This window comes from Trichechus manatus, unplaced genomic scaffold (assembly GCF_000243295.1).
Source record: "Trichechus manatus latirostris isolate Lorelei unplaced genomic scaffold, TriManLat1.0 scaffold00034, whole genome shotgun sequence".
NCBI classification, from domain to species: Eukaryota; Metazoa; Chordata; class Mammalia; order Sirenia; family Trichechidae; genus Trichechus; species Trichechus manatus.
Window position 1 is genome coordinate 19854434 of NW_004443970.1, and position 27524 is coordinate 19881957.

The window sequence follows — 27524 nt, forward strand, 5'->3', positions numbered from 1 at the left end:
AGGAGGGGTCGAAATGCAAAGAATATAATAAACTCCTGGAACTACAGCAAGTAAATCCAAAACTCCATAGGGGGATTAGTGCAGAGAGAGGGGAAGCTTTGCATGTGAGTGAGTCACGGGCTCACATGTGCTTCTGTGTTTTGTAGTAATCACATTGCTGATAACATGACAACGGTGTGGCTGTTGGGGTGAGCTGCTCAGGCAGCGGTTAAACCACCTCGATGCTAACAAGCTTAGCAATCAGGTTGTGAAGGGTCCTGGCTGGAGGAAAAAAAAAAAAAAAATGAAACCCAAATCTGAGACCTCTGTCAGACTGTGAGCAGAATTATATCTGTGAACTAGGCTCCAGTGTGGACAGGAAATGACCTCTCCACAAACCGCTTCTTTTAAAACAAGCAATGGTGCCTAAAGCTATCCAGTCCGCCTCTCCCTTCTTCCTCCCCTCCCTTCCTCCCCACCAGCCTCCCTCCCTCCCTCTCTGGAGCCCCTGCTCACCCTCCCGCCTCTCCCGTGCTCTCTCTCCTTCCTCCCTCCCTCCTCTCCCGCTCTCCCTCGTCTCTCTCGCTTTAGACGGCCCCCACAGCAGTTCCCAGCCAGTGTGCTCAGGCTGCTTGCCTGCCTGCCTGCTCTGTGTGTGTGTGTGCGCGCGCGTGTGTGTGTGAGTGTGTGTGTGCGTGCGTCTACTTTGTACTGCGAAGAACACAGCCCATGTGCTCTGCATGGACGTTCCTGCTACTCTGTTGAGCTTGATTCTCGACAAGCAGGCAAGATGTCCAGCACGCCACATGACCCCTTCTATTCTTCTCCTTTCGGCCCATTTTATAGGAGACATACACCCTACATGGTGCAGCCAGAGTACCGAATCTATGAGATGAATAAGAGACTGCAGTCTCGCACCGAGGTAAGTACTTCAGCCCTGGGCGTGTTTGTGGTTTGTTTTTCTTTGCAACTGTGCACGGGCTTTTCCTAGGGTTTCAGGCTGGATTCGGAGGGAAGTGTCCCACTAGATACTACCACGTACGTGGGAAGGAGCTCCAGGATGGAGCCACTAGTTTGAACGCCGGGACTTCCAGGCACAGCAACTCTTGGAGCAGAGAACAGTTTCTGCCGGAATCTTGAAATAGACAACCCAGCACTTGCTTCTCATGCCAGTTCTCCAGAAACGCTGCTCTCCCAGGACGCGGGTTTGCAGGCTCTGAGTCGCGCCTGTTAGTGTTTGTTGAGATAGAATTGCAAGAGATTTTGTCATCATTTGCATGCGGAAAATAATTTTTTTTTAGCAAAACCCCGAGGAAGTCTGCTGTGACCTGCAGTTGCTTTTCAAAGTCACCAAAATCGAGGTGAAGGGAGAGAAGAGGAACACTGTATACTTTCAGAACTAGCCTGGGAGGGACTGGTGTTTGTGTATTTCCATGTTCTATTCAGAAATCAGTTGCATTGGGCCTGGGGCGGGGTGGGGTGTGGGGGGTCATGACTTTCTTCTCTAGTTGTGAGAGTGCCTCCTAGAGAGCCCTACCTTCCCCCGGAGCTAGATCAGCGCTTGAGTGAGCTCTGGTTTTTGCATACTTGTGATCTCCTGCCTGTGAGGGAATTCAGCCTCCTAGGAGAGCAACTCTGGGAGCAGGAGGGAGACCAGGACTTTCAGAACTTTCTCAATGCAAAACTCCAGTATTGCCTCCTGCAATTTAAATATTTAATGCCCGTTGACTCTGCTACTGTGCTAACTTAGCTGGCGGGTCTTGCTGCTGGGTTTCCAGGTGCCAGTAAGTTGGAGCTTTGTGTTGTAGTGTTCTTAGTAAATTAAAAAGAGTTTGTTGTGTGTGCACCCGAGTGACTTTAGGAAGTGGAACTCGCTGGGAATTTAGTCTTTTCAGCAGACTGCAAATACCCAGAGCATTTATGGCAAAGAGTTTTTAGGGAATAGCTGTAACGGAATTTCAAATTGATTGTTGACTCTCAACTCTGAAAAAAGGACTCAGTTAAGGTTGTATTATAAAATAAAACACACATGCTGGAATTGTCAACCAAACCATGGAGAATTCATGATATTTAATGTATTTAACCCAGCTAACAAGATGTGACCTGCTTTCTGATTGGCTAACTGCTAGAGAAGGACTGTTTTTTTTTTTAAATTGAGCTGTTTTTAACACTGCTATTTTCTTTACATGTTAATACATCATAGATGTTAACTATAATTGATACTATTGCTCTCCCTAGAAGCCAGCAGCTTAGATGGAAGTGTTAACTGTTTTGCTTAGGGTGGTGAGGTGATGGCAGCAACTGATATTTGTGTGTGTGTGTGTGTGTGTGTGTGTGTGTATGCATGTTTGTTTTATTCAGATCTTTGCCACTGTGTGTTGGAATCTTAAATCCCTGAGGAAACTATTGGTTGAAGTAGCCTGCTTCCAGAATTAGGAGAGCAGAAAATGCCTTCTAGCTCAGGCGCACATCAGTTTCAATACACACTTTAAAAAATGCTATTTAAAATATGTTTGGTTTGAAGAAAATAGATTAGAGGCCATTCTGACTCAATTCTTGATCAGCAACAGAATTTAACAATAATCTGTGTCCACCTTACATTTTAGAAAGTTTTTGAGGAGTTTTGGAAAGAGATTCTTCCATCCTCCTGCAGTTACCAGCTCAGGAAGATTTCTCTGGTATCTGTTCGCTTGTGCTCCTCTAGTTACTACTTGTTCAGTTCTGACACTGGAGACATTATCTGGGAGACTTCCTTGCCCTGTCACTCATAAAAATCCGCAGGGCAGAATAAGGTCCCTGAGTTTGTTTCACATTTGAGAAAAGATCTTTGAAAAGTCTCCCATTCATGGTATGTTTCTCCACAATGACACATTGTCTTTTGTGAAGGCTACACTTAGGAACGCTTAACTTTCGTGTTATGGGTTATTACGTTTAACGATTTTTCCCTGAATAGAAAACACTATTTCATAGCTCAAGAACCAGGAGAGGGAAGCGTGCTATGACAATATCTTAAAGATTTTTTTTTTTCAAGCCTCTCTGTGACGATAAGCCACCACAAACTACTTCCTGGTGTGTTCTAGAGCCAACCCCAAACATTTCCCCCCCTTTATTAGATTACTTTTTATCATTACCTCACTGATTGTCCTGCCCTTCCTTTTTCTTTTCCCAAGCAGTAAATGATGTTATGAACCCAATGCCATACATTTGTTTTTATTTCGTATGAAAAGAGGAGAGAATGAAATCATTGCTCCTAAGAGATGAAACATTAGCATTAAATGTTAAATACTGGACATGATATGTAATTGGAAAGCACTTGGAAAAAAGTAACTTTTTATGGAAAAGTTACACTGTGCCTTTACCAACAATTATTATTTTTCATAATGCTATTTTAAACCCCATAGAGGGGTTGGTTAGAACAAAATACAGTGGAATCCAGCAAGAGTTACTAGTTCATTCACACACAAAATCGAACAAGTTGTTGTGCAGTTCCTTTTTGAGTTTAACCAGTGCATCCACCCATTGGTAAGTGAGGCTCACTCATCCTTCTTCTTTCTCTCTCTCCTCTGGTGCCCACTTCCATAATGCATAATATCATTTCTGGCACCCTAATAACACATTCGTGCACATGTGCACACACACATCTTGTAATCGTCTCAACTCTCCATTCCTTTTTGAATTTGTGAATATGAACTTGGCTAAAAAGGAACTGTAGCAAATCATTTTATGATGATGGAATAGTGGATCGAGTTTGGAGAAATTTTCTAGAAACCTCCTTCTTTTGGGAAACCAAAAATACTCTTTGCCATCGAGTTCATTCTGACTCACAGCGACCCTACAGGACAGAGTAGAACTGCCCCACAGGGTTTCCAAGGAGTGACTGGTGGATTCGAACTGCCAACCTGTTGGTTAGCAGTCGAACTCTTAACCACTACGCTGCCGGGAAGGAAAGTGGAAAAGAACCATGATGTTTATCTATATTGTGGACTATACACTCTCCTTCTGTGTGCACACCCAGGGCATTCTCTCATGGGGATTAATCATTTCTCCCAATTAAATCAAACCCAAGCCCTTCAGAAGCTGGGTAGTTTTAGTTTAAAGAGCATTGGATTGGAGTTAATCCTGTTTCTAATTTATCTCTGTCTCTCACTAACTAGTTGGCATGGATCTTGGTTCCTCTCCTGCAAATTACCTGCAGTGCCCCTTTCAATTTGAAAATAACATTCAGATTCTGCAAAAGCTTCAGTATTCTTTATTATGAGAAAGTATTTTGAACTAGAAGAAAGGGCACAGGTATTCTTTTGCTCACAATACTCAGTTCAAATTCACGAAAACCAAAAAAACCTGTTGCCATCGGGGCGATTCCGATTCATAGCAATCCTGTAGGACAGAGTAGAACTGCCCTATAGGGTTTCCAAAGAGTGGCTGGTGGATTCGAGCTGCCAACCTTTTGGTTAACGGCCGAGCTCTTAACCACTGGGCCACCGGGTACCAAGTGATACTGAAATAAGCAGGAAACAGTGGAGACAACTCGAAGGCAGGGTCAGTCTTGTTTAAAGTTAGTGCTTAGAAAAGTTCCTGGAACAAAGCAGGTACTCAATAAACATTTGTTGACTAACCCATCAGTTTAGCTAAAAGGGGAAAGAGTGCTGGGGAACCCTGTCACTGAATTTGGCACCTTCTCTGAGAAACGTAGTTCTCGTGCCTTTTGGGGTGTTAGCTGGTTCTGTTGAGCTGCAGCTGTTTCTGGCATTTTCTTCCCACTCCTCTTAAAGTGCTCATCTTCACATTTATTTTATCATCTGATATTATTTAGATGTCTAATCTTTGTGCCAAATGAAAGCCAGTGCCCAAGAGATTATAGGCCTTGGCCTCCTTTAAAGAAATGGAAATGCATTAAAAAGCCAACAACAACAAAAAGGATGGTTTAAATACTGTTGCAGATGTTCTGGAAAATACAATTACTTTGCACCATCCAATCTCAGTGGAACTTCATAAAGAAATGCGTGTGTGCCCTTCCCTTCTTTAAAATGAAATTAAGAGAAACTCTTTGAGAGTTTTTCGTCATCATTATCGTTCACTGTCATTCCCAGTCCGTTGAAAAGGGGGTTATATTTTCCATTATGGATGTAGCATGAGTTGACCCTGATCTCTTCCAAAATTCACATATTTGAATGGTCTTGCTGTCCCGAATGTATTTTGGAAGAGCGCAACTACACGATTATATAGCTTAACATAGCACAAGAGAGTACAGTCAGATAGGATGTGGAAATATGTGCTGAAGACTTCAGAATCTGTTCCATAAAAAGCTTCAATAATAATAAGCACACTATTTTTTCTTCATTTCCTGAGGTCGACGCTATGAGATAAAAGTACCGGTAAAATACATGAGTATCATAATGACCATTATTTTAAGTGAGGGGATTTAACTGTTATTAAGTAAGGTTATAAGGTTATAAAAATCTTTGTCATTGTCATTAACTTTTCTGTACCTTGTTCCCCATTCAAATGACCAGAAATGTCTCCACTCAGATGAAACTATTTTTAAATCTCTTAATAAATTACCATGGATATTCCCTTATGTATTTCTTCGGTTTTGAGATTTCTTTTCTTTTATCAGCCCTACACATCCCACTCCAAAAGTGAAAACTATGATTACAATTGAAAGCCACACACACAAGGATTTTATTAGCATCAATACAGTTTGGGGTTTTTATAGGATTTAACATGAATATTAAAAATGTTTGCAGACCTTGAAATTTCCACCGGAGACTTTTCACCCCTCCTCAGCTCAACTCTAAAACTCCACGAGGAGGGGGTGGGAGGGGGTGGGGGACTTCGAGTCCTCTTTTCTTTCAGCTACATTTTTATATACTTCAGTCACAGGCATTTCAAATTGTAACCTCGTGTTTTTTCATAGACTAGCTTAGTATAGTTGATGTTCAGATGGGGTCTAGTAATAATGAGATTAGGTGTTTTGGATAGGTGAGGGGAGAAAAAAAAGAAAAATGCTTTGCAATAATTTTTTTTTTCTTTTTTTCCTGGAAATGGGGAAGGAACAAATGTTGCTGTTGCTCTGAGGTATAGGAATGATTTTCAGTGTTAAACACGGAACTCCAAGTTTTTTCGCAGGGGGCTGCTGAGGAGCGGGGGGGCGGGGGTTGGTAGTTGTAAGGAAAGCTATTTGAAAATGTTAAATAAAACCAAAAGCACAGTTTTAAAAATGAGAACTTCCAAACTCGCTTATTTTTCAAGATCTCTTCTCTACGTGGTCTAAGAGAACAAATTGCAGAACTCTTGTACTGATTTTATTTTCCTGAAGTCTTGTTTTTTTTTTTTTCTTACTGTGGAACTGTTTTTAATTAAAAATTGCTGCAAACTAACTATTCGTAGGAAGCCAAGGAAGAAGAAGAAGAAGAAGAAAAAAAAAAAAACCTCTCAACTGGCTTTTAACACAGATTCTTATCAGTCTAAAATCAATGCAAGTTTGAATTTCTCCCTCTTTGGTGTGCAAATTATGATACAAGATTTAAACAGTATGCATTTTGTAAGCATCTTGCTTTTTTATTTCAGTTTTAGAAAGAGATTAATTTAAATTGTATGGAGAACAGAGCTATAAATCTCCTTTTATTACAGTTGTCCACATCAATTCATTCTTCACGAGGAACACAGAGCACCCCCTTTTCTGAACAAACAAAACAAAACAAACAACCTCAAACATCCAAATTTATAAATTGTCAAGAAGAAGATTCGTAGAATTACTGATTTGGATTTGGGTGGTGTGTTCCAAAAAAATAATTGATCTGGGAAAACCATCTCGTTTTGAATTGTCAGAGAACAGAGCATTTAAAAAATGTTCAACCGGTGTAGATACTACGTATACCTTTGGCGTTTTTCTGACCAAGATATTGTTTTGTTTTTATCATTTTGAACCTAGTTTTTGTTTTTTAATTTATATTCTGGCTGCATGCATTTTAACATAGGCAATGATTAATTCTTAAAATTCAGTCATTCTTCTAAGCGTTTTCATATTTCAGGCCATCGCTATGTCAGAATCTAGAAATACAGAGATGATTAAGATATTGTCCGTCCTCAAGAAGCTTACAATTTGGTAGCAAAGGGAGACGTGGAAACCAACTCTTCCAATAAAGCACCATGTGTATTATGGCGTACATGTGTATCGAAATGCAGTAATGATGATGACTAACATTTATGGCGTCTTCACTATCTGATGGGTATGATGCTAGGTGTTTTCTGTATGTCAGTTCATATATCTCTCATTATCACCCTGTGATGTAGGTACTACTAACATCTATATTTTTTACTGATGAGAAAACTGGAAACAGAGGAGTTAAGTGCATTTTTCAGTGTCACACAGCTGTTAGCTTAGCCCTAGAATTTGTGCTCTTAACTACTTTGCTATAACACCTTTCTTGAAATATGTATCTGCTAAGATCCCAGTTTTGTCTGTATAAATCTATTATGTGAACACATTCATTTTTCCCAGGACAGGTGGACTTGGAGATGACTTGGAAGTTGACCCTATCTACCTAACTTGGTTCTAATATTTTTCTCTCAAATGCTTGGCTTACTTTTAAATGGGGCCTTGTGAAATCCTAAGGGGTAGAGCCAATGATAGAAAATATACTCTGGTATTGGAAAAATAACCTAAATTACACTTCCTGTTGAGATAACTTAATATGCTTACTTTATCTGAAGAGTCACTGGAATTATTTTAGAATGTTATGCATAATCATCTGATTTTATGTTTTACTTAAAATATTTAGATTTCCATGCAATGCTGGACTCTTCTTTGCTAGAAGAGTGAGAGATGGTGTTCTGATGATTGTTTTAAATAGTAGTGGGATGAGAATAAAAGCAGTCCTATTTTTGGAGATGTCAATCCCTCCCCAATAATAATAATCAATATAAGTAGTAGAACAGTATATTAGAATTTTGAATTTGGCATAGTATTGGCTTTCTCTGCAAGTAATCAATTAAGAATCTTAGAGAAAATAACGACATGGAGGGTAAAGAACTCACTATCCTAGTTTGACCCACTCCTCGGAGGCCTTCAGGCTCTGCAGAAGTCCTTGTGGTGTGGGAAACAATGGTTCTCTCCTACCCTTCCAGCCTACTTTAGCTACCTGCAAGGCCATTGTCTGTATGGTAAATGCTTATCAGTTATTGAGGGTAAAATGGAGCTCCTCATCTGATAAATCTCAAAAGTCTGAGAGGGACACATTCTGGTTTTCCTTTAACAGATAAGGAAACTGAGGCTCAGAGAGGTGAGTCTATGCATGGGTATTCCCAGGTTGGGATATTCTAACTCCCCCATTCGGTGTTCCTTCATGAGGCATGCTTGTGAGGCAATATTATTTCTGCCTGTTCTGTATCGGAGGCCATGACAACCACACCCTGCCCGGGCTTTATATCCCTATTGACCAGCCTAATTTGACATTTTAGTTTACCAGTTCAAAAAACAGAAGGCTTAGCGTTAAAGATTTGGCAGACTGCTCTGAAGAAGAGGGGTCTGCCCTCTTCTGGGGAAATTGCAACCCCTTATTATCTCTCTTTAAGGAGTCCTGGTGGTGCAGTGGTTAAGCACTTGGCTGCTAACCAAAAGCTCGGCAGTTCAAACCTACCAGCTGCTCTGAGGAAGAAAGTTGTGGCAGTTTGATTCTGTAAAGATTTACAGCCTTGAAAACCCCATCAAGCAGTCCTACAGGGTCGCTATGAGTTGGAATTGACTTGAGAGCAAAGAGTTTGGTTTTTATTATCTCTCTTTGCAGTCTCTGGGTGGTGCAGACTGTTAACATGCTCAGCTGTTAACCGAAAGGTTGGATGTTTGAGTCCACCCAGAGATGCCTTGAAAGGAAGGCCTGACGATCTACTTCCAAAACATCAGCCATTGAAAACCCTGTGGAGCACCGTTCTACTTTGACACATGTGGGTCTCCATGAGTTGGAATCAGCTCGATGGCAACTGATTTATTATCTCTCTTTGGGATAGCGATGCCTTCCCAACTGCTCTCCTTGCTCTCTCTTTCTGCCCTACAGTCCATTCTCCATAAGCAACCAAGGTGGTATTTGTGAAGCATAAATCAGATCCTGTCACGCTGCAGCTTCCCCTCAGGCTTACAGTGAGCTCCAAATTCCTTGCTCTGCTTTAAGGCTCTATTGATCTGCTCCTTCCTGATAGCCTAGCCTTACTTCCTCTCCTATCACATGCTTACTAGACTCAAACCACGAGGGACTTCTTTTGGATCATTAACTTACAAGCTTGTTCCAATCTCTGCAACTTTGCCATCCGTAGTAGAATGGCTATATGGCTACCTCCATTAAAAAGCAAGCAAACAAATAAACAAAACAGTTACCATCGAGTTGATTCTTTGATTCCAACTCATGTGACCTCATGTGTGTTCTCCACAGGGTTTTCAATGGATGGTTTTTCAGCAGTAAATCTCCCGACCTTTCCTCTGAGGCACTTCTGGATGGATTTGAACCTCCAATCTTTCAGTTAGCATTTGAGTACGTTAGCCATTTACACCACCCAGGGACTCCGGGCTCCTCCCCAGCAACTCATAAGTATTGGAAACAAACAAATAAATAAATAAACAAACCAACCTGTTGCCTTCAAATCAATTCTGACTCACAGGGACCCTGTAGGGCAGAGTAGAGCTGCCCCCTAGGGTTTCCAAGGAGCAGCCGGTGGGTTTGAACTGCTGACACTTTGGTTACCAGCTGAGCTCTTAACCACTGTGCCACCAGGGCTCCACATAAGCATTAGGAGCTCTAATTTGAATTAGAAGTTGGCATGGTGTTGGCTGTACTTGCAAGCTATTAATTAGATATCTCGAAGACAATAATGACAATGAAGGAAAATAGTCCCAGCGTCCAGAAGGTTGTCTACTGATCAACTTAAGTGTTCCCTTCTCAGAGAGGCCTTTCTTTGTCACTTAACTTGACACTAACTTAACATTACCCACCCCCCCATTTCTATCACATGCCCTGTTTATTTTCTTCATAGAACTTATTGCAAGCTGACTTTTTCCTTGTTTATTTCTTAAGAGTCTATTTATCCCCCATAGAATGTAAGCCCCATGAGGGCAGGGACTTAATTTGTCTTGTTCACAGTTGTATTCCCATACCAAACCAAAAACCAGTTGCCGTCGAGTCGATTCCGACTCTTAGCAACCCTACAGGACAGAGTAGAACTGCCTCATAGGATTTTTAAAGAGTGGCTGGTGGATTCGAACTGCCGACCTTTTGGTTAGCAGCCAAGCTCTTAACCACTGTGCCACCGAAAACAAAAAAGAAAGAAAAGTTGCCATCGAATTGATTCCCAGTCATGGCAACCCTATGTGTGTCAGAGTAGAACCAAGCTCCATGGGCTTTTTGATGGCTGATTTTTTGGAAATAGATTGCCAGGTCTTTCTTCTGAGGTGCCCCTGCGTGAACTCGAGCCTCCAACCATTTGTACCACCCATGGACTGCTACCCTCATAGTACATAGCTGATATTCAAAATATATCTGTTGAATGCTGTCAGGTGATGTCAACTCAATTTTTGACTCAGCCACCCAGTGTGACAGAGAAACGCCCCATAGGGTTTTCTAGGCTGTAATCTTTATGTAAGCAGATTGTCAGGCCTTTCTCCCATGGAGGCACTGGGTGTGTTTGAACCACCAACCTTTTGGTTAGCAGCAGAGTGCTTAACCATTGTGCCACCAGGGCTCCTTATCCGTTGAATAAAGGTAAGTAAGTTGTGCCAGCACTGGTCCAAGGTGTCCAGACTGACAACAGAATTTTCCCTGAAACTTGCACACATTTCCCTACAGTTCCAGTTGGAAAAGAATCTATGAGCCTAGCAGCCTGGTGAGTGTTCACTGATAGAACAGTCAACCAGATCTACAGAAAAAACAAGCCTGGAGAAATGAGAGTTTCCTCTGTGAAGGAAGCGTTGACCCGAGAGTTTTGCCTTCTAGGTAATGTGAATCTGTCGGGAATCTCCTGATTAAAAATATGTATACTTCTCCTAGTGTTTTTCTTCTCATTTGGTACTTCCAGCACTTCTCTCTCTTTGTATCTCCCTGGGGGCCCACTGCTATGACTTACGATATGAATTGTGATAATACCTTACATTTCCTGGAGCCCTTGGCAGCTTAGGTAAGAGCTTTCAGGGCCGTTAATTAGCTTATTTGAAGTGATTCGAACAGCAGAAAATATGGCAGTTATATTAGTGTATGATGCTGCGTTATGTAATCATTTTGTGTTTGCTAATTGTATAGTGTGTGTGTTACAGAGAAAGAGAGAGACAGGTATGCTTGGCGCAAGTCAGATTATGGGTGCACGTGCAGCTTCTGGCTAGGGAATGTGCACAGTTTTTATTCTACCGGGGTTTTTTCTTCTAAAGTAAAAAGAGTCACATGCCTAGAATAAAAAGTCCTCAACGTCATTTTGGCTTATAGTAAGACGGGTTTGAGTCCACACCCTGGCTCTGTCTCTTACCGCTGTGTGATCTTAGGAAAATGTCTTAACTTTTCTGAGCCTTGGTTTTCTTAGCCTGTGTTTCAGGCTGTGAGGTGTGGCGTTAATGTGTGTAAAATGCCTGTTGTGTTATGGATACTCACTAAATGGAAACTACGATGATGAGCATGACGATGCTTCCTATATCTCTATTCTATCAGTAATTAAGTAGTGTATGTAATGCAAAACTTTTCTTGATTTCTCAACAGCATTTTTAAAAATCCTTTTTCTGTTGTTCACACACACACACACACACACATACGTACACACAAACCAAACCAAACCCGTTGCCGTGGAGTCGATTCTGACTCATAGCGACCCTACAGGACAGAACAGAACTGCCCCATAGAGTTTCCAAGGAGCGGCTGGTAGATTCGAACTGCCAACCTTTTGGCTAGCAGCCCAGCTTTTACCCACTGTGCCACCAGGGCTCTTAAAAGCATTTTTAAAAATCCTTTTTCTGTGGTTCACACTAGCATATCTCAATTTAATGAACAAACTTGCAACAAAACATACTAGGATTTTAATTTGGTGTTCTTATCATATTTGGTAATGTCACGAGGGTATTCACGGTTACAGAGTTGTTGTGTGCTATCGAGTCAATTCTGACTCACTGCAACTCCATAGGACAGAGTTGAACTGTGCTATGAGGTTTCCTAGGCTGCCATGTTTACAGGAGCAAATCACCAGGTCTTTCTCCTGTGGAGCTGCTGTTGAGTTCAAACCACCAACCTTTCAGTTAGCAGCAGACCTCTTAACCAGAGTGCCACCAGGGTATGTATATATATATATATATATATATATATATATATATATACATATACATATATATATATATATAGTAATGATGACATAATAATCTTATACCTTCTTGTGGGACAGTAATGGCTTGGCTGACTGCCCACACTCTTCCCCACATTTCAGGTTATGATTATCCCTTAGACGTGCCTACTGTTAAGTAATAAGAGTTGACCAGTATACGGGATTGTGTGCACTCCATTCTGTTGGGGAAAAGCTGTGATTGGGGTTTGTTCCATCGAAGTACTCAGTGGAGACAACAGAATACGGAAATTCTCTACTTTGCCAGAGCCTTTGCAGGCCATTTAGATGGAGCCCCAGGGGAGGGCGTGCAAGCACACGCCCACTGGCCTTGACTGGTCATTTCTTTTAAAGAGGTACACGTTTCAATTTGCAGCCCAGCATCGACTTCTCCAAGGGAGCTGTGTCAGCACTGGTCGGAAGCCTGAAGCTCCACCTGCGTGTCTGGACTGATAACAAACAGCCCTGCCAACTGATCCACTGTGATACCTTGTGGCTCACTCCTTTATGCAGCGAAAAAGCACACATGGGTAGAACTGGTGATACGCTGAAAGGCACTAAGCAGTGTCCTTCTGGCCACAGGGATCAGGTTGATGGGTAGCAAAGCTACTGTCTCTGCTTTTCTTATAGATACAACTAGGAGTTAGGCTGTACTGATTTTGTCCCACTAATTTCAATGTAGATCCTCTTTGATTTTTCCTATTGAAATCTTTAAATCACAAGTACCTCTTTACTCTTCGTTTCATTGACCAGGACACCTGTAATTTTATTTATGATTTTACATTAATAATAAATTTTATCAGCCTTTCTAGAGAAATATGTTGCATAGTTCAAACATTAAATTATTTGCAGATTTTTTTGGGGGGGGGTATGTAAGTGCCTGTTAAAGTTTGCTTCCCAATGTAGGTCATTTTTTAGGACTCAGGAGGGTTTTATCTTGATACTGAAAATCTGAGTAGACAATCAAAAGCTAAACCAATAAGCAAGGTTTACCAGTTGGAAGTACACATAGAAAGCAGCCCTTCTTATTTATGCCTTATAATTTTAAACATGATTACCCTGCAGTTGGCTGAAATTTCTTAGTTGAACTTGAAATTAAGCAGTTGGTGCATATTACGTGCCTTTGAGAGGTTCTGATTTGGTGGAGCTTATTGCTTCCAAATTAGCTGAGTCCTACAATTTCAGGACTGAAACAAACACTACACTAGAGATCATCTAGCCCACACTTCTCATTTCAGGAAGTGTAGAAACCAACCTTCAGACACAGGTGGGGCTTACCTGGACTTGAATGCAGAAGTGATCTCAGGTTTTCTAAGCCATAGTGCTAACCTGTCACCCACGTAATAACCAGAAACTGGCCAAATCTTACCTGGCTGCTCATTTGTACCTCAACCCTGTAAAAGTTTTTATGTTCTAAGTAAGTTTCTTTCTCCTTTTTCAGTTTTCCAATTGTCCTAAAATAACAATGCTCTTGCCATGGTATTAATGTTGAATAGCACATCACTAGCCTTCATTGTTTGAGAATTTATGACTGTTCTTAACTTGGCCAATGTATTTAAAATAAAGTTGCATTTGCTTTAAAATAGATGTATATTTTTCTGATTTAAAAAATAGAGTGCATTATCAATGTACAGTGTTTGTAACATACAGCAGCGTGCCAAGAGATCAATAAAATTTGTCTTTAATTCTACTATGCAAAAAATTGCTATTAACGTTAATCTTCATGCACACACACACACGTTTTTATATGCTTAGGAGCATACTGAAGCATCCTTTTGAATCCGGCTCTTTTAACTAAGATTATATTTTCAGTATCTTAACCATATCCTTAAATACTCTTAAAATATAATTTTGAGCCCTGATTTATATTCATAAATCTGTTTATGTTTTAAAAATTAACACTACTATAGATATATACATATATATACACGCACACACATATGTGTATGTGTGTGTATCTACATCTAAAGTTATTTGACCTCTTTGCACTGTGATTTAAACTCAAAGAGCTTATTACCAATCTTATTCTCCCATAAGACAGAGGGGTGCTGGTACAGTGGTGTTAACTATGGGGACTAGTAAGATTACCATTAGCATTTAACACTGTTCAGAAACCCTAAATAAAGGGCTGTCTGTCTGCTTTTAGGAAAGGAGGTTTTTTCCTCCTATTTGAGGCTGACTCCTTTTTCTTTCTGTCTATTATTTCTGAGTTGAGACAGCTTGCACACAACCTTGTACAAGATCTGTCTGTAAGTCAAAAGGTTTTTGCACCATTCGTACTGGGAACAGGGAGCTTGAATTAATTGTAAAAGTTAGTGTTGACCTAGAAACAATATATGGGGATACAACATGTTAATTTATGACACCATTTGAAGCACGTATCTTTGGTTCAAGGAGATAAATATGATGTTTCAAAAAGTGGGCTACATCATGAGTTGTATGCAATGTTATCTTATTTTTCTCAGCGGATCAAACAGGTCCTCGGGGTCAGGTACTATCTTATCCACGTATCCTTCATGACAGTTTTTTTAAATCCACATTTCACGGTGGCAGCCATTTTGTAACTTGTTTCTGAGTTATCATTGTTTTTATATGGATAATATGCATTTTAGAAAACAAGCTCATACACATATGGCCCTATTATAATTCAAGGGTGTTCAATAAGACATTGTTTCCAACCACAAACTATAAGCATTAAGTGCTTAACTTTTGGAGTCATGCAAAGTTATTTCTCTACTTATGTACTGGCTGTGTGACCTTGAGTGAGTTAATTTACCTCTCTGTGCCTGGGTTGCTCTCGTTGATAATGTCGAGATAGTAATAGTATTTAACTTTTTTGGGGTTTTATAAGAATCAATTGAGATAATTCTTATAGAGTGCTTTGTATAGTGCCTGCCCATAATAAGTGTTGACAATTATTATGACTTATTTATTTAACAGATATTCAGCGCCGGCCATATGTGGCGTTGCTGATCTAGAGACAAACAAAGCATGATCTCTGTCTTGAAAGATCTTAGTGAGGACACAGTAAGGATTTAGAGAAGGAGGATCTTGTGGGATGAGTGGGAATTTGCCAATTTGAGAAAGATGGTAGGAAGGGTGTTTTAGGCAGAAGAAATGGCATATGCAAAGAAATTGAGCCTTGAAAGGTGATGTTGTATTTAAGGAATGGTGAGAATTTTGGCATGGCCAGAGCTTAGGGTCTGGGGTGTATGCATGCATGTGTGTATATGTGTGTCTATAGGGTGGGAGTTGTTGGGGGTGGTAGGGGTAAAGCTGGAAGGAAGGTGGGAAAGTGGGGGCCAGATTGTGAAGGCTTTGCCATGCCAAGCCAGGTGGTCATTAGCCTTTAGTGAATATAGACCAGATTGTGGCCTGTTTCCTGTGCCTTGATTTTTTCATCTGGAAAATGGGACAACAGTTGTCCCCATTTCATTAGGTTGCTTTAAGGAATTTAATGAGATAAGGCCTGTAAGCTCTTGGACCAGTGCTGGGTGCACAGTAAAGATTCAGTCAACATTAGCTCCCGCTCCTGGGCCAAGGGAGCTGATGCAAAGGTAGTTATTTGCCTGGGGAGTGAAACAATTAGATGTGCCTTTTAGCAAGAACACTCGGGTAGCTTTGTGGAGGGTAGACTGGCGGTCTGTCTTGGAGCATATTTGTTTGCTGAGAGGAAGGAATCAGTGGATGGGGGAGGCACAAAAGGAAAAATCACACACACTTACTGGCTGAGTGAGCTATTTTTAGCCTAGTATGTCTGAAGCAAAGGAAGAATTTTCATGGCATTTTTTTAAAGAAGCAAAATTACGGTAAACCCATTTTATGTAACCTGCCCAATCACGATTTATTTGCCCATCAGGAAGACTCGTGGTGCAGTCCACAATGTCTTAGGCAGCATTTAGAGGGTAGGTTCCAGGGTCTCCAGCCCTGAGTTTTCTTCCTAACTTGAGAGAATCACAATGTGTATGGGAACTCAGAGGTGGCAAGCAGTGGCTTCTGGAAAAACTTCCTTAGCTTGCAGCCAGCCTGGCGCAGGACCCCATACTCGTGTGGCAGTAAGTCGAGTGAGAAGGTTGATTGGAACAGAGAAAAGGACAAACCAAACCAAACCAGTTGCCATTGGATAGACTACAGCTCCTGGTGACCCCATGTGTATCAGAATAGAACTGTGCTCTACATGGTTTTCAATAGCTGATTTATTTTTATTTTATTTTATTGTGCTTTAGGTCAAAGTTTACAGTGCAAATTAGTTTCTCATTCAGATATGTATACACAAATTACTTTGTGACATTGGTTGCAATCCCCGAAATGTGTCAGCACTCTCCGCCTTTCCCTTTCCACCCTAGGTTCTCTGTGCCCATTCGTCCAGTTTTTCTGTCCCTTCTGCCTCCTCATCTTTGCTTTTGGGCAGCTGTTGCCCATTTAGTCTCATATACTTGATTGAACTAAGAAACATGTTCCTCATGTGTTATTGTTTTATACGCCTGTCTAATCTTTGGCTGAAAGGTAAACTTCGGGAGTGGCTTCCGTTCTGCAGTCCCTCATGGTCTCGGGTTCCTCCAGTCTCTGTCAGACCAGTAAGTCTGGTCTTTTTTTGTGAATTTGAATTTTTTTCTACTTTTTCTCCTGCTCTGTCCAGGACCCTCGATTGTGGTCCCTGTCAGAGCGGGTTGGTGGTGGTAGCTGGGCACCATCTAGTTCTTCTGGGCTCAGGCTGGTGGAGGCTATGGTTCATTGGTCCATTAGTCCTTTGTACTAATAATGTCTTTGTGTCTTGGGTTTTCTTCATTCTCTTTTGCTTTGAATGTGATGGGACTAATAGATATATTTTAGATGGCTGCTCACAAGCTTTTAAGACCCCAGACACTACTCACCAAAATAAGATGTAGAACATTTTCCTTATGAATTGTGTTATGCCAATTAAACTAGATGTCCCCTGAGACCATGGTCCCCAGTCCTTAGCCCCAGTAACTTGGTCCTTCAAGGTGTATGGTGTGTCTAGGAAGCTTCTATGACTTTGCCTTGGTCAAGTTGTGCTGACTTCCCGTATATTGTGTATTGTTTTTTCCTTCACCGAAGTTAACACTTGTCTACTATCTAGTTAGTGATCTCCCCATCCCTCAACTCCCCTCTCTTGCAATTATCAAAGATTCTTTTTTTCCGTGTGTAAACCCTTTCCTGGGTTTTTATAATAATGGTCTTATACAATATTTGTCCTTTTGCGATAGACTTATTTCACTCAGTGTAACGCCCTCCATATTCATCCATGTTGTGAGATTCTTCGTGTATTCACCATTGTTCTTTGTCGTTGCAGAGTATTCCATTGTGTGTATGTACCATAACTTGTTTATCCATTCATCTGTTGATGGGTACTTAGGTTGTTTCCATCTTTTTGCTATGTGAGTAAAGCTGCAGTGAACACGGGTGTGCATGTATCTATTCCTGTAACGGCTCTTATTTCTCTAGGATATATTCCTAGGTGTGGAATTGCTGGATCATATGGTATTGCTATTTCTAGCTTTTTAAGGAGGTGCTGTATCATTTTCTATAGTGGTTGTACCATTTTACATTCCCATCAGCATCGATAGCTGATTTTTTTTGGTGCAGATTGCCAGGACTTTCTTCTGTGATACCTCTGTGTGTACTCGAACTTTCAACTGTTTTCTTAGCAGACCAGCACATTAACCATTTGTACCACTCAGGGACTCCAAAGAAAAAGACAGGGTTGACCTCCTGCCCCATCCAAGACATGAAACATTAGTCTCTGAAACTCAGTCTCCATATTGGTAGAATGGGAACAAAGATATATCAACATCAGAAGAACGTTTTTTAAAATTTTATAATTTATTTTTTGTTGTTGATTTAGAGCAGAAGACTATCTTGAGAGTAAATGTGATGATGGTGTTAAATTGGTGGGTATTTGGTAGTGGCTTTTTTCTTCCTTGGAATTCCTGGTTGGTACAAAAGGTTAACATGCTTGGCTACTAACTGAAAGACTGGAGGTTTGAGTCCACCTAGAGGTGACTTGGAAGAAAGATCTGGCAATCTCCTTTGGAAAAATCAGCCACTGAAAACCCTATGGTGCACAGTTCTCCTCTGACACACATGGGGTCGCCATGAGTCAGAGTCCACTTGACAGCAACTGATTTTGGTTTAGTTTCCTTCCCTAAGAGTACTTCATGTCATTTTGCAGGTCTATCGACTTTTGTTCATTTTACGGTTGTGTTTCTTAAGCTTTCTGGTACCTTTCTCCTTCCCTAAACTTGAGCCTGGGGCTTTAGGTAAATCTTTCCCTTTGCTGAACCTATGTCCTTTTGTGACAGCTCTGGACTTGCCTAGGTTTCAAATCCCAGCTTGTTTTCTCTGCCCCAAGAGTCTCTGATTCCGGTTAGGTAGACTTTTCGTCTCTGTTGCTCACTGGCCACCTTAAAATAAAATCAAGGAATGTGATGTGATACTGACTCTCTGTTGTGCCTCTGTCTGTATTTTTCTCCCACTTTCTTGGTAAGGAGATACTGCCAAGTCATAAAAAATCCGTTGCCTTCGAGTCGATTCCGACTCATAGTGACCCTATAGGACAGAGTAGAACTGCCCCGTAGGGTTTCCAAGGAGCGCCTGGTAGATTCGAACTGCCAACATTTTGGTTAGCAGCTGTAGCTCTTAACCACTAAGCCACCAGGGATTCCTGCCGAGTCATAATACCCTATTCTTCCATTCAGACAGCCTGGAGCTGGAGAACCACGTTCCACCTAGAAATGCTCCATGCGCCGTTGTCTTAAAACTTGCCCAGAAAAAAGGGCCCAGAGGTGGTTTCTTCCTGCCATCATAAAAAAAAACCTCAAAATGCAAATGCACGATGTCCTAAAATTACAGAGTTCAGGGGGGCCCTGTGCAGATAGTTTTTTTAGAAAGGTTAAAATCCATCTGAACCAAGATGAGAAAATAAGCTTAAGGTGTTAGGCTGTTCCGAAAAGACTGTTAATGCCTGTTGGCTAAGTGTATTAAATGGCTTTGAAATGACCACTTGTGTGTGCTGTTTTAAAAATGGCTTGCTGGGATGGTGATTTAAACCTATTTTTTTCAGGACTCACAACTTTGTATTTGTCTGTTGAAAAAAAAAATACTGTATTTGAAACAAATAAACATTAAAACATAGTTTATTATATTTCCAGGTGTTTGTCTGAAAGGGAAATACGTCAAGACATTTCTAGTTAGAAACTGAAATCTGAGGCTTAATTCGCTCCATTGTATTTCCAAGGAGCTCGACCATATATATTATTACTGGGTCTCCAGAGGCCTCCTTGAAGTGATACCATATTCTCTTGGTATAACGAGAGAATGCGGGAGGTGAGGGAGAGAGCGGATAGGGAATGGTTTCCAGTCCTAATTCTATATTTCCTGTGATTTTTGTTTTGTTTTGTTTTTTAATGGGGACTGGGAAACAGAGAAGAAAGCTCCGCTGTTGCTTTTGTTACGACTTTGACTTTCAGATAATTTAAGAAGTAGCATTCATGGTGGCACCCCGTGGTGGGTATGATGGGGGCCTCATTGATTCATTCATTCATTCCTCAAAAACTTATTGTGTTTTTACTGTGCTAGATGACGTAGGTCTAAAAGAAAGCCTTGCCCTCAGGATGTTCACAGCCCGGTGGAGAAGATCCAACTAAACATCTAGTTATGGTCCATGAAGATGACAAGTGTGATGGGCCGGAGAATGGCAACAGATGGGATGTTGAGAGCACCAAGGATGTAATTTATCCCAGCTGAGATGGTAGTATTGAGGCCCCCATGCAAACATGCACACATGTACACACTAACACTCTAGTTGCTTATGTTATGTAGTATGTTGTTGTTAGCTGCCACTGAGTCTGCGCCCGACTCATGGCAGTCCCATGCACAACTGAATTAAACGCTGCGTGGTCCTGTGCCATCTGCATGATTGGTTGTAGATGAGACCATTGTGATTCATAGGGTTTTCGCTGGATGATTTTCCAAAGTGGATCACCAGGCCTTTCTTTCTAGTCTGTCTTAGTCTAGAAGTTCTACTGAGATCTGTTCAGCACCATAGCAACATGCAGGCCTCCAATGACAGATGGGTGGTGGCTGTACTTGAAGTACATTGGCAGGGAATTAAACCTGAGTCTCCTACACGGAAGGCGAGAATTTTACCGCTGAACCACCACTGCCCTCATGTAGTATAAACCAAAAATACCCAAACCCATTGCCGTCGAGTTGATTCCAACTCATAGCGACTCTACAGGACAGATTAGAGCTACCCCATAGGGTTTCCAAGGCTGTAAATCTTTCTGGAAGCAGACTGCCACAGCTTTCTCCTGCAGAGCAGCTGTGGGTTTGAACCACTGACTTTTTGGTTAGTGACCAAGCGCTTTAACGACTGTGCCACTAGGGCTCCTTCATGTAGTATATTGTGACCCCAAAATCCATATTTTTAATCTAGGGCACCGTTAACTTTTTGACGACATGGTGTGTCTGGTGAGGTATTAAGCTGCTGAAACATCCAAAACCAGGGGGACAAAACCATCAAGCATAAATGCCCCAGTGACTGCTGCATCCAGTTCCCATAACCTCTTGGACTCTATCCCCTGAGTGAGGGAGAGAGAGGAAAAGAAAAGACAGCTTCTCTTAAGTTCACTTAAAATCCAAGATGTGGCAAAAAATAATCTTTTTATCCCCCCAGACCATGAAAAATTGTCTGAGTATATGGTAGTTACTGAGTATAATTGTATAGTATAATTACTATTATCAATTTCTTTACCAAGGAATTGATAATAGTAATTTTTGTGAAACTTCCAGGTTGTTACTGTCTCTCTCTATATATATAGCAGTTACCATTGAGTCAGTTTCCAACTTACGGTGACCCCATGCATGTCAGAGAAGAACCTTGTTTTCAATGGATGATTTTTCAGAAGTAGATGACCGGGCCTTTCTTCCAAGGCACCACTAGATGGATTCAAAACTCCAACCTTTCAGTTAGCAGACAAATGCATTAACTATTTACACCACCCAGGGACTCCGCTATAGCTAGACAATATTGAGAGAACTTTAGGGGGAAAAAAATCATGGAAGTCTTGAATGGTTTGGAATCCATAAAACTAAAGTCAGGTATTGAATGACAGGAAAACTGTATTTCCAAAATTTCCAAGCAGGAATAATGATAACTATTTAAAAAAAAAAAGTCATTGAGTTGATTCTGACTCATAGCTATAGTGAACGTTTATTGAGTGCTTGCCTCACGCCAAGCCCACAGCTAAGTGCTTTACATCATTGTCTTGATTAAACCATGTACTGATGTGGTGAGTAGTATTATTATTTCCATTTTTTATATGAAGAAACTGAAGCTGAGTGAGGCTTACTAGTTAGCCTGGGGTTTCACAGTGAGCAAGTGTCACATCATGACAGGAACCCAGGTGTGACCAGAGCTGATGCTCTTTGTCCCTTGACTCTACCGCCTCTCCAGGCAGCATACACTTTATAGATGAAGAAAACTGAGGCCCAGTTAAAGCACACGTCTTGGGTTACACTGTGAGGCAGGGATTAGACCACAACTGCAATTTACCATTGGTTGGATACTTTGTCTTTCGTTCTTCAGTGGCCGCCATGTTCAACTGTGGAGCCAGCATGTGTACACTGAGAATGCACTGTGGGTGTCTCGTAACTGGGTGTAAACCTGACTGTGGCCTTCTGGAGCTCAGGGACCTTGTTGGGCATGTCTTTGTACCACCAGCACAGAACAGAGGGCCAGGAACAGAAGAGAGACTCTAGATTCCTTTTCGGTTGAATGAAGAATATGAGAGAAACAGCAGGCTCTGAGGTTTAAAAACAGTTGGGGAGGCAACTAATTGTAAGTGCCACACAGTTAAGGACAGTGTCTGTCTTTTCCAGGCAGAGTAGTTGATAGGACATGTTTATGAGAATTAAAAAAAGGGCCCCCCTTCTGGGGGAGCCTACAGCCCTTTTGTATCCTTGTATCCTAGTTCTTCTGGCAGACACTTGCCCTTGGCAAAGGACATGGAAAAGTGTTCTAGGTTTCAGCTCTTTCCTCCTACCTCCTTGGCCAGCTGCCTTTTTGCGGTGCAGAAACTGTACAACTGTACAAGGAAGCCTGTTCTTATTTAATTTATTCATCCAGGGCCTGGAATCTAATCAATGGTCAATATGTATTGATTGAATAAGTGAAGACTTTTAAAGATGTTGCTGAATTATCTTCTGCCACTAGCATGCAGTGAAGGCAGGAGGGGGTTCGGGCCATATGTCATGGAAAATATTGGAATGGAATCGGTTCTATAAGGCTTACAGGATTTGGATTTGTTAGGGAAGAAGGGTGTCCCAGCTAGAGGGAACAAAGGCCTAAGGTGCCACCAAACAAATAGTTTCAGGAAGGGAGTAGGATGTAGTTGGCTGACTTCTGAGCAAAGCCGTCTCTGCAATATGAAGAAAGTTGCACACCTGAAGGGGCTCCATTTTCATTGTTTTCCATGAGTGTCAAGTTTATAGAATGCAGTCTGTGAATGGAGCTTCATGAAGTTGTTAAATTGCTTTCCTGCTTCTGGGTGAGTCCCCTTTCTCCTCCACTCTTTCCCCTGCCAAAATGCTGCATAAAAACAGACACAGCCTTTCTTCCAGAAACTTACAATCAAGTAAGAATGAAATAGAGCAATCAAGTAATCACACTAATTAGTGTATAGTTATAATAGAAAAAATGCACATGATATAACATGATTTAATAAGTGTACTGGAAAATTCAAACACGTTCCTATGAGAGCATTAAATAAAGGAATCTGACTTACATTGGTAGGAAACAGTAGTTAGGGAAAGCTTCTTTGAGGAAATGACATTTTAGATGATATTTAAAGGATGAATGGAATTTAAGTAGAAAAATGAGAGGTAGAGTGCCAAGACAACATTCTGAAAGAGGAACAGCAGGTACAAAGGTCCTGTGGTAGGAGAGGGCCATGTTGTCTAGAGTGAACAGAAAAAGTGAGGAGAGGCAAGATGCAAGCTGGGGCTGAAGATACAGGTTGGGATCAGAAAACGTTTGACCCTGGATAGACCATACTAAGGATTTTGGTTTTTATCCCAAGATCAATAGGATGTGTGCTTGTTTGTGTCATTTAAAACACGGTACATGATTGGAACGGATTTTTTGAAACGGTCACTCAGGCTGCTGAGTGGAACATGATTTTGAAAGATTCAACAGAAGATACAGAAAACAAGTGAGGAAGGATACAGTTTACCAGGCAAAAGGTAATGGAGATTTGGATTAACATGGAGGCAGAGAGAGGGAACAGTCGAGTATGGGTGGGCGAGCACTAAACTAAAGGAGACAAAATGGACTGCTCTTGGAGAAGGACTGGCTACGGAAGAGAAGACTCCAGGATAACTCCAGAGTTACTGGAATAGAGTAAGAATTCTCTCAGGCTTCAGCTATAGCCATTCTTGTCAACAGCATGTACCTGTGTCATCATACCCAAACTCAGTATATAATTGAACAATGTTCACTCTACCTGCTTCTCAGAGTCCCTTTGAAATAGCAGTAACAGCATGTCCTGGAGGTCCCTTGATTCCGTCAGTCTCCTACATACCTCCCCTGGGTTGTGTATTTCCCAAGCCACTTTCCACTACCCGCTTTTGATTAGCTTCTACCTTTACAACAGCTTCATTATATACTAGTTGCTTCAACATTCTTTATATATATTTGATTAAGACTTCATTCTCTCTCACATTTTTGAGTCTTCATTATTTCTGTTTCTTGTTGGTTATTAGTGTCCTATTTTCTTCCAAGTGCCTCTTGTCTTTGAAAAGCTCTTCTGAGTCTCTTAAGCCCGTATGCTGTTTTGTTGGCCTGGTTTCCTTTTTCCTCTAAGCCTTAAGCATGGCATGAGAGTTTTCTTTATCCCTTTCCTCTTCTTCACATACAACTATAGACACTTTGCTGCTCCAAGTTTGCTAAGCAGGGTCTGGCACAATGTGGAGGCTCAATAAATATTGGTTAAATTTGTACTTTTATTGAATGTGCAGACTTTGATGGCACCATTTAAAATGCTTCTTGTACATGCTCTTTTTTTATGTCTGTATATGTACGTGTATGGCTAGCTGAATCCTGGTTTTCCCTGGAGAGACTCGCAAAATAACTTCTTTCTGACTCTATAGTAGTGAGAAATACGCCTGTGGGAATACCCTCAAAAGTACTGGGTGCTCATCATAAATGTATTTCAGTGCCTAATAATGGCATTGTTGTTGTTAACTGCGGTCAAGTCAGCCCCAACTCATGATGACCCCATGCACAACAGAACAAAACACTACCTGGTCCTAGAGGTTTTTATCAGCTGGTCAGTTGTGGATTGGACTGTGGTGATCCACAGGGTTTTCACTGGCTGATTTTTGAAAGTAGATCACCAGGCCTTTCTTCCTAGTCTGTCTTAGTCTGGTGACTGCTAAAATCCGTTCAGCTTCATAGCAGCATGCAAACCTCCCCTGACAGACAGGTGGGGGCATGAAATATACTGGCAAAGAATTAAACCCTGGTCTCTTGCATAGAAGGCAGGAATTCTACCTCTTGAACCATTGCTGCCCTTATGCCTAATAATTGGTTCAATAAATTTTCATTGATGCGTTTACTTATCCATTGAGTTGCTATGTGACACTAAATGGTTTGCATAATGACTCTGGGTCTCAGTTTCTATTTTCTGTTAAATGGCAATAATTGGAGAATCAGACAATTTTAGGGACATTGAGAGTGCATGCATTCATTCCATACATGGAAACTGCTGAAGTGCAGAGATGCAAAGATGACTAAGGCTGGAAGTAAGAAGGGAAAGGGGATGATTTGTTGGAACAAGTCCTTTGAAGCTCTGGTTGAAAGTCAAAGTGTCAGTTGCCCCAGATTGAAAGTAGTCTCCCAAGTGAGGTCCTGTGTGGTACAAATGATTAAGCAGCTTGGCTGCTAACTGAAAGATTGGCATTTCAAGTCCATCCAGAGGTGCCTTGAAAGAAAGACCTGGCGATCAACTGCTGAAAAACCAGCCATTGAAAACCCTTTGGAGCACAGTTCTGCTCTGACACACGTTGTGGGGCTGCCATGAGTAGAAGTCAACACTACGGCAATTGGTTAAGAGAGGTTACTCTTTCTTCAGACCATATCTGCCCTGCCTTTCTCTCCAGGTTAGTGTAAAACACGACATGAGGTAACAGTTTTAAAGGTGTTTTAAAAAATAACAGCACTGTACAAATTCCACATTGGGAAATTATCACTGACTCAATGGTCAGAATGGTCCTACAATGGATGGAGCATTTGGTTAGTGATAGGAGATTTTGAGGATTGATGGAAATAGGTATTTCTGGAAATAGCCTGTTGTTTGCTGATTACCGTTAGCTGGCATCAGTTTAATGATTTTTTTCCCCCCTAATGTACCCAAGAGATTTGTGATGGAATTAACGATGCAAATTGAATACTTAAAAAAAAAATCCACAAACCTGTATGTTATATTTATAAACTTTACATTGTACTAAAGTCAGCAAATGTCATAGAATTAAAATCAGTAAATGCAAAAGTGAAGGTTTCCATAGCAACAGTAACTAACCCATATTGCACATAAAATGGAATGTACATTAAGATTTACATTGAATCGTCTATTAGCAGAGAAAAAACCCATACAGAACAGGTGCAATATGAATACATTAGGGTGACCCTGGCAACTCTTTATCTTTAAACTTCAGACTTTAGCTGTTGTAAACTATTTTGTATCTACCAAGTTTTGACTCCTTTAAGGAAAACGAAGTAGGAAAAATTAGACACAGCATCAGAGCAGAGATATGCACCCCTATATATAAATGCATCAGAACATCACCCTTGCATAAATTATCAATCAACTCGGTAGGTGTTTCAGAGAAAGAAATAGATCTAGAATACTAAATGTTTATGAAATTGTTGTGTGTAGGGTACTTAATTCAGTTTTTCTGAACGTTTGGTGTCTCTACCTCTAGACAGATAGATAGATGGGTAGGTAGATAGATAGATAGATAGATAGATACATAGATACATAGATACGTAGATACATGGATACATAGATACATAGATACGTAGATACATGGATACATAGATACATAGATAGCTGCTGTTGAGACTCTAGCTCTCGGTGAGCCTATATACAAGAGAACGAAACATTGTCATTTCCAGCATCATCCTCACAGTCTCCAGCATGTTTGAGTCCATCATCGCAGCTATTGTGCCAATCCGTCTCACAGAGGGTCTCCCTCACCCTCACTGGCTCTCTACTTCACCAAACAGGTATCTTCCTCCAGCGGTTGAGCCTTCCTGATAATGTGTCCAAAGCAAGCAAATCGGACAATGTTCTGTTGTGATCCATAATGTTTCCATTGGATAATTTTCAGAAGTAGATCACCAGGCCTTTCTTCCCAGTCTGTCATAGTCTGGAAGCTCTGCTGAAACCTGTCCACCACAGGTGACCCTGCTCGTATTTGAAATACAGGTGTCATAGCTTCCAGCATCAAAACAACATGAAGCCACCACAGTATGGCAAACTGACAGGTGGGTGGTGGTCAGTGCCTCTGAAACATCGTGATGCAGGGTAATTTTGTGGCTTTGAGTTGGTCAAGGAAAGTCCTATAGGAGGGCAGCAGGACTGGAGCTAGAGACTTGGGTCACAGCCCCAGGCCCACCCCTTCTTTGCATCTGACTTTCCTCCTATAAGGAGAATACGTGGTGGTTTGTAGACTTCAGTGCTCTCTGTATGGATGATGGCATTGCTATTGTGTAAGCTGCTTTCATAAGGCAAGTGCCATCCCCAAAAGTTAGACTGTGCCTTTGACTTAACTTCCCTGGAGAGGGCCTATCCTTGGCTGTCTGCTTACATAACAGGATGTCGCCTCTCTCTGAAGGCCCTCTCAGCCCTCTGAGTCATCGCTGAACATACTGCTATGCCTCCTCCATATCAGTCTAGATCAGGAGATGGCTCTAGATAGATACTCTCTTATTGCACCAAATTTTCTTTTACAAAATTGGAAGACATTTTGGTAGTGACTAAACATATGATTCACTCTAAAATGCGGTTGATATATTTTTTTTTAATTGTACTTCAGGTGAAGGCTTACAGAACAAATAGTTTCTCATGAAACAGTTGTACACATATTGTTTTATGACATTGGTTAACAACCCCACAACA

General features: G+C 41.2%; 1 protein-coding gene across 4 annotated transcripts in view; it reads left to right on the forward strand.

Moving 5' to 3' along the window:
• Positions 1 to 432: 432 nt before the first annotated feature.
• The window catches only part of LDB2 (LIM domain binding 2), a 473762-nt gene continuing 446670 nt past the window's right edge, over positions 433 to 27524 (forward strand). For all 4 annotated transcript variants that reach the window (XM_004375161.2, XM_012555194.1, XM_004375160.2 and 1 more), the window contains exon 1: positions 433 to 901. In XM_004375161.2, the coding sequence (XP_004375218.1) occupies positions 770 to 901 (132 nt within the window). In that variant the 5' untranslated portion in view covers positions 433 to 769. The remainder of the gene's footprint in view (positions 902 to 27524) is intronic.